This window comes from Plectropomus leopardus, chromosome 10, assembly GCF_008729295.1.
Source record: "Plectropomus leopardus isolate mb chromosome 10, YSFRI_Pleo_2.0, whole genome shotgun sequence".
NCBI lineage: Eukaryota > Metazoa > Chordata > Actinopteri > Perciformes > Serranidae > Plectropomus > Plectropomus leopardus.
The window spans coordinates 7,671,064-7,684,798 of NC_056472.1; the positions used below are offsets into that span (position 1 = coordinate 7,671,064).

Genomic DNA, 13,735 nt, shown 5'->3' on the forward strand with positions numbered 1-13,735 from the left:
ATGTAATGACTATTCATTTTACTATGTATGTTGCTCCTATAGACAAATGCTGGACACAAGTTCATAGCTGGAATAATTAACTTTATTATACAAAAAAAACAAAACATTGTGCTAGTATGAACTTTTGTGGTACATGTTTGTTAACTGGAACAGCAGTTACCTTTGCAGGTTTCCCCTCAAAACCTAAAGTAATTGTTAACCTGATATATGCATTCCTACACAGGCAAGTGTTTATTATCTTTTATTATCCCATGATTGCCTGTAACAGTGCAGGTGCTTTCCATCAGTCTCACACCAACTGCAAACAGTGTACAAAGCTCAGTGTGATTACCAAGTGCAAAACATATAGGCAACAATTTGTTTCGACAACCCTCTAATTTTCTTTTCCTTCTCTGATTTTATCTCGCACAGTTATTCTGTAGTATGGCAGAGATATTTCAAGGCACTATATGGATCTGACTTCTAATACTTTCTCTTCTGACTCTTGTAAAGAAAGTACGTACTATATTACGGCAATAATTGGCAATTTAAACCAAATACCTCAGAAAAAAAATATCAGCTGACAATTCGTGGCAAACAGCATTTGAAACAACAACTTACAAATGTAAGGAATTATTTTGCTGTCTCAGTTCATGGCTGTCACTTGAATGTAATCAAATATTCAGGACAAGCCTGGCTGTCGTGGAAGATAATGTACATGGTGGGTTTGGCCAGGTTGTCTACAACGCTGTCGTACTTCTGAATGGAGACGGGGCCCTTGGCCGGTGGTGTGATCATGTTTTGTTGTCCAGTGGTGAAATCCCCCGTCAGCACTCGACAAAGGTACATGAACTTCTCGCCATTTTGATTAGGCTTGGAGTAGGTGTCTTGAGCAGAGTAACTGGCATTGACAGCAAAGTATGTGCCATTGCCGTAACAAGCAGCTGAAAGTGGAACAGCAGCAGACAGATACTGAGTTAATCCATGAGATACTTCCTTTAATATATTAGGGGTTAGGGTTGCTTTTATCTACGCCAAAAACTGTGTCATTTTCAGATGATATTTCAACATGCTACACTATGGCGTTTTTCAACACGCTATGTAAATGACCCTCAAAAGGTAAAGAATTTCTTTCAGTAAGGTAAAGTTAATGCTAAAGTGACTTCCTGTAAGCTATTAATTTGAAACAGAAACAGATCATTACAGCACAGCTGAGAAAATGGAGGGAAACAGAGAAATGTTTGCATGGAAGTTTCTGATGGTTTCTTATTAAAATAAGCACCAGGCGGAAATGAAAACAAGGTATGGCGTGGTATAAAATGTTTTCTTGGTTTTTGGATATGTATTTTACCTTGTGGTAATTAAGTGTAAACTTAAGTGTGTCACTGTCACAGCATTAATTCTAAAAGCTGCTGATGTACATCAGATAATAAGTTATCATCGCTAACACAGATATGCCTAATTCATTAATGTATATATTTGTGTAATTTGCTTTTGTATACATAGTATATTGTTATGTTTCATGTGTATAAGAGCTGATTTTACTTTTTTGTGTTCTTTCAGCTCTTACGTTGCTGAAGGAACACATCAGTACGCTTGACCATAGTTTGGCCTAGGGTTTGCTACACGCTATACTATGGCTTTTTTCAACGTCAATAACAATTACTTTTTCAGATGATTTTTTCACATACTATACTATGAAGGAACTGAGGTAAAAGCAGAATTTATTGTAGGAAGAACAACAACTAGAAAAACAAGAGCTAAATATAACAGAAATTTAACAGAATATTGCTGCACGAGGCCCAAAGTCCCAAACTTTCAACTAAAACTCACCATTCTTTCCTGCGTAACTCCTGTTGAAGCCGTGTTCGTTAATGTAGGCCACAGTGGTGTGACAGGTACCGTGAAAGAGGCGTTTCTCGTTGTTCTGATGCTTGTTTCTCACCTCCATGTCATGCTTCTTGATCTGTAAGCTTTTCCACAACACAGGGTTCTGGATCCTCTCGATCTAAGAGGAGAGAAAAGAGCATTTTTGACAAGACACGTGACAGATAAAACACGATTCATTGCATACAGTGCACGTTAAATGCAGTCTACCTTAATAACGGGCCGTTGGCATGAGCTCTGGAACAGTTTCAGGACTTCGGTGTGCTCTGCTGTCCCAGCCTTAATGGTGATCGCCTGGCATGAGGTGTTGGCTGGCATTGCATCCCAGTGCTCAGGTGTGTCTTGATCTAGAGGCATAATAAAGTTTATTTTAATTATTTCCAGTATCAACAATTTCTTCCCGAAAAAATAGATCTTATCGAAGACACGGGAGGAGAGTTAGGGCAAATAACATGTTTTCTAATTATCAGAGGAGTATGATACCTTTCAGTCTGTCGATGCGCTTTATCTGCAGGGTGTGTCCCTGGCTATCAGTAGCAGGTCCCTTTGGCATAGTGACTGTGTAGTCTTGACCCTGAACTGTAACTTTTACATTCGGTAGCTTCTTTTCCAATGCTTGCTCAAGCTTGAAGTTGGCCTTTGAATCAAAGCTCTGAAACTGAAGCCCCTGCTTCTGGTACTGCCAGTCTACCACTTTGCTCGCCAGCTCCACTTTTGTCTTCTGCTCCTCCTCATCCCTCACTGCCCTCAGCAGCTCATGGATCTCATGGCTGGCTTTGAGCACATCCTTGCTGAGCCCCTCAATGGTGACTGAGACCTGGGATTTCTTGCTCTCTGTCCTTATTGTGACACCCATGGTCTTCTGGATGTCAACGATGCGCTGGTGGTCTGTGTCGGAGAAGCTAAGGATGGTGTTGTCTGAAATGCAGATGCTGTTTTGTTCCTTAGATAACAGGTCGTTGATCCACTTCTTGGCTGCGTCTACTCTTGCCTGCGATTCGCCACAGATGTGGAAGGAAGAGGGGTCAACTTTCAGAGGCTCGATGACAAAATCGCCATCTTTCTGTGGCTTTTCAGGGCTTCCACTATTAAATAATACTGAAAGAACAAAGATCCACATTAGAATAAACTTTTGTGATTATGGATTAAAAAATATTAACACCAAAATGTAGTCTTCACTGTACTTACATTTAATTTTGGAGCCTATGTTTCCCCAGAAGCCTGTTTTATCTTTTGGATCAGTGGCTTCTCTCTGGTGCATGCTGTTGTAGAAATCTTTTAGCATGGGTGGCTGAAAAATAACTATCCGAATGGTCTTCAAGGGGCTGGAAGTGTTTTGGGTCAACACATCAACCACTGCATCCAACATGGCGTCCGCCACCTGCTGTGCCTGCACATTGCCTTGACCTAGAATGGTAGAGCATTAAGTTACAGACTTTTTGCGAAAAATGTGCGCAGGTGTGCAGCAGTCCAAAAAGGCAGAATCTGAAAGAAGATACTAAGGATGCTAGAATTTCTGAGCTTTGAACACGACTACATGAAGATAAATATCAAGAAATCACAAAAAATCTCACCTGTGCCAATGGCAGGAAATGAGACAGATGTGTGTGAGTTTTTCTCACACATTTGAAGTGCATCTTTCACAACCCTTTTGATTTTTATTGGGTCCGTCTGTCCAACCAGGTGGAGGATCTTCTTACACTTGAGGTTGCCTGGCTGGGTTAGTATCATGCCTGGGTTGGCCTGGGCACCTAAAAGTGTACACGGTGGATTTGAATGCTTTTGAACCTGGACAAAAATGGGTCTGTGTGTGTGTGTGTGTGTGTGTATTTAGGCCATACTTCATTTTGGAACAATCTTCAGTTATGAATACAGAATTGGAATAAACATTGACTCTTTATCCAAATTAAAATACAAAGCATGAGAATTGTTATAGTGTGTTAACTCTTTGTGTAAATGTTTCCTTACCGAGTTTTTGGCACTCTGCTTCAACAGCCTGACCAGCTGCATCAAGAATGGCCTTCGATACTCCTAGAGGAGGGAAATATGAAAACAAAAATCATTTTTTAAATAGATATGAAATACATATATGAATAAATTGAAAGATATGATTACACGTGGCATTCAAGATTATCAACATGATTGAGCATGGGTTTCACATGTCAAATATATTGCCTAAATATTTACATTAAATGTAGAAAAAAAATTATACATATTTTGCATTTTTGAAACACTCCAGTTCATTTACCTGACTTAAGAGAAAATGACTCATTGGAGGAGTTGACGATGACATCAGTGGTCTCCTTGGTTATGTCTCCTGTGACCACCTGTATAACCACACCTCCCATTTTGGTCTCATGCATTCCTGAGCCCGAGACAACTTTAGAGAAGGGGCCTTGAGACACTAAACGAAAACAAATAATTAAGAGTGGTGCAAAAGCCCATTAAGTTAAAGTGAGTAAAACAATACAGTTTTTTTTCAGATTAGGCTTTGCAATGCTAAGATTTGACTGCTTATTTTTTAAATAAATCCTTGTGAATTTTTTGGGGTTGTTTTTTTTAGGTGTATAAGTACACTTTTTGAGTGCTTCACTACATAATATGGAGTGGAGCACTCCAGTGTTCAGAAAACTGTTATTGTAGTGCTTACACATTTCTCATTACACATTATATTTTTTCATTGCATATTAAAATGTTGCAACAAGGTTGCCCACCTTGACTTTGTGGAGAACTCATGGGCATCGTACCACCTGAGGCATTTGGGAATTTCTTCATGAATTCATCACCAAAGACCTGGAGACAGAATCACAGATACTTGTTAACAAAACAGTTACAACATACAGAAGTCACACACTCAGCTGATTGCCTCTTGTAAACTGTGCTATAGTGGAGAGCTATAACTTGTTAACTGTGCTATAGTGGAGAGCTATAACTGGTTAATAATACTGATATGTCATTAAAATTACAATTACAAGATTTTCATAAAATAAAATAAAATCAAATCATAACTATTTATGGTTGGCTTTTTTCTTTGCAACTCTTTACATAGTCATTTTCATGATTAGTGGCAGGGTCTGCCATTCCCATCCAGGATTCACAGGAAAAGATGCATGCATGTAATACAGTGTTACTGTTTCTTTTATGTCATTATTCACAGACTCACAGTTTAATGTTCTGTTTTTGTCAAAGTGGCTGTTCAGTGTTTGCTGCCTCCAGATTTCTGGGGCTTGAAGTATTTGTAGCATTATAATGAACAGAAGTTGCTGTTCCCACCAGTAACAACAGATTTCACCAAATCAACCAGGGCCATAATCTTAAAGATTATAATTTTAAAGGTATACTATGAAGAAATCCTACTGTTGGTTAACAATATTCAAAATACTTTATATATTGTTTTGGGGAAAATTCTGCATAGTACACCTTTAAGTTCATCTCACTGTTAAATTTTTACTTTAGCACAAGGGGCTTGAAAATACTACGAAGCATGTTTTCTGTCCTTACCTTGATAGTTGATGCATCTCCTGAGTAAAGGATGATCACAACCTTCTTCAAGTGCTTAGGTTGTCTCTTGCTAAATGCTAAGATTTCGTCCAAAATCAATGAGGCTGCAAGGTCTTTTGGGAAACCCAGGTTTCCTGTGCCGATGGCAGGGAAGGATATTGAGGTCAGACCACTGTCTTCTGCCTTGTCCAAGCAATCCTTGAAAATGCCACTCAAGGTCTGGAAGGCAAAGCATAAATGATATTAATATCTGGGCACAAAATGTTTAAGATATGACCTGGGACCTCAAACAGAGCAGACAGTAGCTGAAAGCAATATGTCTTGTGTTACACATATTAGTAAAATAATGTTTTACATTCAGACAATAAAAGAAAAAAATGTGTAGGTCTTCCTTAGATCAAAGACTTTTCACCATATTCAGTTCAGAGACATCATTTAACCCATGATATACATAATGGTACACTTTTACCTTTTCAGCTGTGCCTTGTCCTTTGTCCCAATGAGGTGCAACTGCATGAAAGACTTGTTTGCTTATCAGGTTGCAGCCCTCAGTAACAATGACCTCACCAACATTTCCATGAGCCTTATTTGCAGTTACCAACTGCTGAAGATCGGGTCCGGCCGCACCCAAGATGGCATTTGAAACTGCCCCTCTGTTCAGGTTGAGATCTTCAGATGCAGTATTAACGGTCACCTCCGTCTAGGAATGTATTAGCATAATTTTATCAGTCACATGTCCTTCATTCCACAACATCTTAATATTTTAAATCATAGAGCAAACAAATGTCAGTGTCTTAAATATCAGTCAGAAAAGGATCAGTCAAGATCTACAGGACCACATTAAATGCATGGTGATACTATAAAGATAGAGGACAGGGTCAGTAGTATATGCTACATACTCTAGCAATGTGTCGTCCCTATTTAGGAATGTTTCAATCTTAAACTAAAAAAGTAAAGGATGATAAGAAATTTAAATTACCGTGGCATTCTCTATATGTCCTTTCATGAGAGTGACGCCCAAGCCCTCTGAGGTCTGCACTTCAACCAAGCAGTCAGCAGATCCAACATGTTTCACAGTGTCAGACTTGGTGGTTTGCGTAGGGAGATTTGGTTGATTAAGACTACTACCATGATTCCCAAACTCTCGTCTGACAGCTGCTTCCATAGCCTGAACAGTGCTGTCGTCATTGTTCACCAAATGGATCTTCTTCAGGTTGATGTCATCATACTCATCACAGTGCTCCTTCACTGCTTTGATAATGGTGTCTGCACATAACTGGAGAGAAAAACCAAGGTTTTTGCTGATGGCGGGCAGAGCCACAGAGGCGCAGCTGTGTTCTTCAGCAAGTTGCAAGCTTCCTTTGACGGCATTTTTTAACAGCGCCACAGACCTCTGGGGATGAGCAGGGTCAAACTTGGGTCCCACTGCATGGATGATGTTTTTGCAGTAAAGCTGTCCCCCTGCACCAGTTATGACACATTCTCCAGGCCTGAGATGTCCTTTCGCATTAATTAGTCTGTCACATTCATCCTGCAACTGAGGGCCAGCAGCCTTAAGAAGTGCCCCTGAAAGACCACCACTATGTTTTAAGACTGTATTAGAAGCATTGATAACTGCATGGACTGGGTAGCTGCACATATCTGCCTTGAGAACAGCTATTTCCACTCCATCAGCTGTATGAAGCTGATATACATGCTTTGATACTTGCCCTCGGGCCAAGTCGTCCTGTCCACCGCTCGTCTCATTAACCAGCTGCACCAGGCAGCCAGTTTCATTCAACAGTGAGGAAACATACATAGCTTCTTTATCCTGGAAGAACTTCTTCACACTAGGCAAGGAGACCTTTAAACCTTCAAAGACCAAAGAAGAGACCAGTTTTTCAACCAAGGTCTTGCCCTCTGTGACATCAACTCTAGAGCCACTAAGACAGACAGCCTCCTTTTTATAAGACACCTTCACTTTGTCTTCCACTTGCTCCAACCAATATGTGTCAAGTTTTTTAATGTATTCAACTATGACATTAGCCTTGACCACAACTGTCTCTTCAACTTGAGCATTCTGCATTAAGAAGTCAGCAATTTCACTGCTAACCCTTGTGACACTGTCCTTGTGGCCAGACACCACGACTTGTTGATTAGTGGTCTGGATTCCAATTCTTCTGCATGACTCATTGTCGGCATTCTCTAATTCAGTGACCAGGTCCTGCCACTCTGGCTTGTCCAGGACATTACTGTCTTCAACATCAATGTATTGAGATATTAGCAGACCCCGCAGATGCTCCTCAGCATCATTCAGATCTCTGTCAGAAACAGCAAGGAGTTGCAACCTGTATGCATTGATCTCAAAAGCTGCATTTATCCCTTGGGATATGAGGAGAGCATCTGTAAGCTCCTCTTGTTGTTCATCCTTCAACAAGTCAAGAACATAGTTATCTAATTCTAAATTCTGTCGTTTTAATGCAAACATTGCATCATATATGACTTTGCTTGCTGTCAAAATCTCATCCCTCAAGCCAGTAACGATCAAATCTGGACTGTCTTTTCTATATGACATTTTGAGGTCTGGGTAGACATGTAGCAGCTTGTCCTGAAGACCATTTTGACACAGGATGTGGAAAATTGATGGTGACAATTTGATCTCTTGGGTCACGCTAAATTTCTCCCTCTGCACCCTTTTGGCAATCTTGCTTACGACTTCACAAAGAGTCTGCTCTAGTCTATTGACATCAGCCACCAGGCCACCCACTAATAAGAAACCATTGGCTTTATCAGGCACAACAACCACATCTTCATTCAGTAGCGTCTGCTCGATCTTCACCTCAGATTCTTCCCATACCTCTGGCTCTGGCTGAAGCTTCAGGGATTTGAATTTTGACAGAGCTTGTGCAAAGGCTGACTTTACAGTGTCTCTCCACTCTTTGATGATGACTTTGGCATCCTTTTGCTGTAGTAGTGAAGATACAGGGCTCAGGCACACAGTTGGCTGGTTGAGGTTCACGTTGCAGAAATCTTTTGCCAGCTGACTTTGAATGGCCTCTGCTTCTGACTGATTGTCATTTAAGTATTTCCAGACAGCATAGTCAATGGGTTCAGAGACAGCAGCAGGGAGTTTTAGTGGGGGTTTGTCCTTGCCGAAGAGGGCTGTTCCCAAAGATTTATAGTAAGGATAAACTTTGATCTCTTCATGCTTGATGTGATGCTTTTTCTTAATGATTTTCTGAACGGCTATGGAAAGAACAATTGCATAATCAGAGGTTGCCACCTTTATATGAATTCTTGACAAAGTAATATTTAACGGGTACTCTAAATGCACTACCTTTATGGTCTTTGAAGGTGATGATGGCAGACTGTTCTTCTTCAATAAGCGCAACATGCTCCACTTCCCAACCTGCATTTTCTAAATAAAGGCTGAGGACGTCCTCACTAAAATTTTGTATGTCTTCGATTAGAACAAGCTCTGTGACGCCGAGAGGCCTTACTGATAGTCCTTTCTTCGTGAACGTCCTGTTTTGGGGGCATCTTGTCACGAAATCAGTGTTTTCTGTAAGATAGTGTGAAAGGAAGTTAGGCAATGACACTTTCATAAAATAACACAAACAATAAAAAGCTCTTTATGCCCTCTTAGAAAAAACACATTAGCCTTTTAGAAGACATTCAATAGGATGAGTTGTTTGGGAAACAAAATAGCAAATAAGCTAAATTAATTAATGGAAAAGGTTTAGTTTCCACACACACACACAATTAGTACACATTGCGTTTGCATCTAAAGCACATGCAAGGACACTAGCTTGCATGCATGCACTCATACCAGCAGCTGACAATATGCTGATGCTTAGACTTTCACAGTAATCCACTGACCAACAGCCAGTGGCAGTAATGTGCTTAAGGGACATAACAATATGACAACAAAGGCAGAAATATATTCATCAAATTTTTAGGCTGCAACTTGGTGAAAGCCCTAAATTGAATCAGGACTTTATTAACAAGAAAAGTCACTAAAGGCACTTTTAATTTTCAGTATTATTTTAAAAAGAAGTACAGTGATTTGCCAGGTTTTATTGCCAGTGCATTGCTTTCTGTAAGTGTATATTGTTTCACATACATCTGAGACATACGTTGGTAAACAGCAACATTATATTGTCTACCAGTATTCAGAATAAGGACACCTCTGTGTTTTTTTTATCTGTGCTGTTCATTAGTTGTCAGTAAAATTGCAAGAATCAAGTAATTTCTCACTAGACTGGAAGTACTAGAAGCAATTTGTTGATGTAATTCTGCTGAGTGTTATGCAGTGTTCGTGTTAGCTGGTGCCATCTGTTGTCTATTAATGTATGGCATGTAATAAATATGTTTTCTCATGAATAAATATTTTTGCAGCATCAGCAGGTGCGCATTATTTCTAAATTCCGAAAAACAACAGAGGTATGCTGGAGAATATAAAGTGGCATCCAAAATTGTTTGTTCAAGAAAAAACCTTGGGATAAACTCAACATTTTGGACACACATGCACACAGAGTAAATGAGTACCTTTTCCACTCTGGAAAGTCACCACAGCAGAGGAGATGTCAGGAATGACTTCCAAAGTGAAGCTCTGGGTGGCAGCTGGAGAGTCAGGATTCTTTAAAACGTTCTCCACCAGCATCTCCAAAAACTCTTGGTTTAACGTCTCTGGAATGTTTCCTAAAACTGCCGAAGTGCAGCACAGCTCTTCTCCAGCCGCCTCATCATCTCTACCTCCTCTCGCCTCTGTCTGAACATCGACTGCAGGCATGCGTTCATCTGGGCTCGATGTCTTGATGTTTACAGCAACATCCACTGTTAATGAAAAATAAAAAATTAAGTGACTGATCACACATTTCTTTGAGATACTTCAACTGTAAATAACAGCCAACCATGAGAGGAGCTCCTGTTTGTGGGATGTTTATTTCAAGTGTTACCCAAACACACAATTTATTGTGGTGGCCACCCAAATATTTCCCAACACCTAAAAGTAAATCAAGTTTTTCATATATTTTCTTTTAATACTGAAGTGATGCTTGGGTTAGTGCAAGAATCATTTTGCAGCCTTTTCTGCATCTGTCTTGTGGCATTTTGAAGCACAGTGACAGTGGATTTACAGCATACCTGTGCCAACCTAATGATAATCCTGCATTTCAGTGTTTGTATTACATACTGTTATCTATGTATCATTGATAAGATGTGTAGCCTGTCCTAAACAAGACTGTAAAGTTATCACATTTCCTAAAGCAAAGAACATGTGTTTTTGCATGTTTTTATGGCCTATTTACTACTATGAGCTGTCAGCACCCTGCCTGGAGGGAGGGAGGGGAGTGGTTTAATTAGCAGCCATTTTAGATAGCTCATCTGTGACTTAAAACAAGTCAGACGCTCCTGGGCTGTGCTAATTTATTTCCATGTCATTGATGTTTTCATTGCATTTCATCAACTACCCAAATCAAGCAAAAGGGGAGAGGAAAAAAGGAGACAGAGAGAGAGAAAAAGAAAGAGCACAAATGGAGAATTAGGTGGAGAGAACCGAAATTGAAACTTAAATTTCTGCTGATGTAATGTACTCGTGTGGGAGGCTGGTTTAGCCGTCAGCTGTCCTAAACTGGAGCCAAACTGGACCGGTTCAAAGTCCAGAGTGAGAGTGAAGCAGAATGTTGAGTTTGTCAAAACTAAGGCCATCAGTGAAGTGATTTAGTGTATTGTACATATTCAAAAACATTTTGGAAGTTGATTACCCAAAAAAGAAGTTTTTCCAGCATTTTTTTCACATTATTTAAAAGGAAATTTATAAAGTATATGTTAAACAATGTTACAGTTAGGTTTTAGTGTGCTTGTTTCATTACTTACTAACATAAATTTACAGAAAAAAATCTTACTCGAAAAATACTAAGTTCTGGTTTGGCTGACCTGAGAGGGCAAATAATATCTGACCACAGAGCATGAGGCCAACAAATTACTCAAGCTTTGTATCAGATTTACAAGGTTCCTGATTTAGGGAACTGCTGTAATGACAACCACCCCGCCGCATCGTTTCTGCTTTCAATGGCCATCTGGCCAACATATGCAGTAACATGATGTAACCTTTGAACACTTAAAACTGAACATTTTTTTTATCTTACAGACTAGTAATCAGGAACACATTTCTTTCTGAGTTAAAGGAAAGCCTTTCTGTTTTCACCTCTATTTAGTCTGAATTGTTGGCTGCCAAGTTATACTGATCACATGAAAGTGTTTGGATAGTGCTTGTTATATCTAGATATATTTATTTAAGAAAATTGAGATCAATAATTCAAACAACTTTTTGCTAACTACATGCACAAACATGCACCTAATTAACTTATTTTTAGTAATTCTAGTTAGCATAAACTAACTATAATTATCCCTTGAGGTTGTATGCATCCACTCACCAGTCAAGTTGCACTTAGAGTTCACATCCATGTCTGTGAAACCTGACCTTTGACTTTTGGATATCTAATGTCATCACCCTACCATTTCTTTCCATTAGAAATTTGTGTGAAATTTTGTCAGAATAAATGTATGAATTCTTGAGGTATGGTCAAAGACATGTTTTGTGAAGTTACAGTGACTTGTGACCACCAAATTCTAATCAGTTCATTCTTCGGTCCAAGCGGACGTTTGCGCAAACTTAAGGAAACTCCCTCAACGTGTTCTTGCAATATTGCATCCACAAGCATGGGATGGATGCTAAGTCACATTGACCTTCACCTTTGATCACCAAAATTTAATCAGTTTATCCTTGACTCAAGGTGGACATATGTGCCAAATTTGAAAAGCTCCCTAAAGATGTTTTGGGTTCGCGTTCACAAGAATGAGACCAACAAAGTCGCAGTGACCTTGACCTTTGACCACCAAAATGTAATCAGTTCATCTTTGGGTCAAAATGGATCTGTATTTTTAGCTACCATAAATTCCCTTTACTACATCAGATTTGTGCATGTGTGTGATTCTGTCTAACATCACATACTGAAAATAAAATGAATTGCTGACATTTCATGTCATCTAACAAAAATTATTGTTATAGAGAAGTATATATATTTATATATGTGTGTGTGTGTATATGTGTGTGTGTGTGTGTGTGTGTGTTTAAATGAGTACTTACATTTGTTGTTGAGTTCATCAGATGGAGCTTCCTGTATAGGAAAAATATTTGTACAATACTTTTTATTAATGACTTCTGGTGTAACAAGTTTCACATGGCACAATGCCCCACATGACTGCTGGTTTGAAAAGAAATCCAGTCAAGCAAATTATCAGTGTTTGTGTCAAGAAATAACTCCCTTACATAATAATGTTTCCCTGTTTTTTTGTTGCTGTTTTTTTTTTTTTTTTTTTACTTCTGGTTATATCCAAACAGCAGTCACTGAGAAGGATGTAAATATCAGCATGCAGCACAGCCTTTGTTTTATGATTACTCACATGACTACCAGTGAGATGGAAGCTGCACAGTTAGCTTTCTATTCTCTTTTACAGCTTATGTCACTCTGATGAGAACAGTACAACCATAAGACTCTGAGAGGGAGTTTCTATAAGCCAAAGATGAGGAACAATTGAATATCATTGTTATTTCATTGCACTTGAGGTTATAACAGGAAGTGAATGCAGAATAAAGGAGTTGAGTAATGGCAGGTTTCACATGCTCCATGATCATAAATGGCTGTAACACTTGCATGTGATAAATGACACTATAACAACATACTCAGGTGGTCTTAAAGAAATATAATTTGTACTGTTTGTACCCACTTACCCGTGTTGTTGTCTCATCTGTAGGTAAGCGCACTGTCATCTTCAACAAGCCTTTATCCAAACTGATCTGATGCGATTCTTTGCACAACACATTTTGTTGGTCTGTGAGAAAGAAAATAAAAAATTCAACGACCCTTAGTACAGAGTTCAACTGATAACAACGGGCTAACTTTTTTGTTTTGTACTGAAAAAGTTACGTCAGCTACGGTCTAGTTTTTCAGGTCAAACTTACCCTCCTCTCTGCGGAAGCGTAGCACCGCCGTCCTGCTGCCGTTTTCATATTCAACCTCACAGTCGCCACCGTTAGATTTCTTACTTTGAAAGTATTTCACCAATTTGTTTTTAAGTCTGGGTACGTTGTTTTCTTCGAGCTCGACGAGCAGAGCATACAAATATGCGTCCGCCATCATCGCTGGCTCAGCACCCTCTGCTCTGCTTTACTTTCAGTTTTGTTTCTGAAGAAATGGGTGAGTTGATTTCGACGTTTGTTGTCGAGTGAAGCCTAAAAGTAGCCTATTGACGCAGGATGGACTGCAGTTAAAGACAAGAGGACACAGGTTTTCATTGGTCATCTTAAAGAAATATAAAGCACCAA

The 13,735-nt window shown here is 39.3% G+C and overlaps 1 protein-coding gene across 1 annotated transcript; it reads right to left on the reverse strand.

Moving 5' to 3' along the window:
- Positions 1–60: 60 nt before the first annotated feature.
- Positions 61–13,550, reverse strand: parp14rs1 (poly(ADP-ribose) polymerase family member 14-related sequence 1). The gene is made up of 17 exons (XM_042495095.1): positions 13,373–13,550; positions 13,142–13,242; positions 12,497–12,527; positions 9,895–10,182; positions 8,684–8,908; positions 6,347–8,592; positions 5,837–6,067; positions 5,368–5,586; positions 4,581–4,659; positions 4,115–4,270; positions 3,835–3,897; positions 3,441–3,617; positions 3,055–3,273; positions 2,350–2,964; positions 2,077–2,213; positions 1,813–1,987; positions 61–923 (listed from the first exon to the last, which is right to left on the reverse strand). The coding sequence occupies exons 1-17, from the start codon at positions 13,548–13,550 to the stop codon at positions 640–642; spliced, it is 5,424 nt and encodes a 1,807-aa protein (XP_042351029.1). The 3' UTR covers positions 61–639.
- Positions 13,551–13,735: the final 185 nt, after the last annotated feature.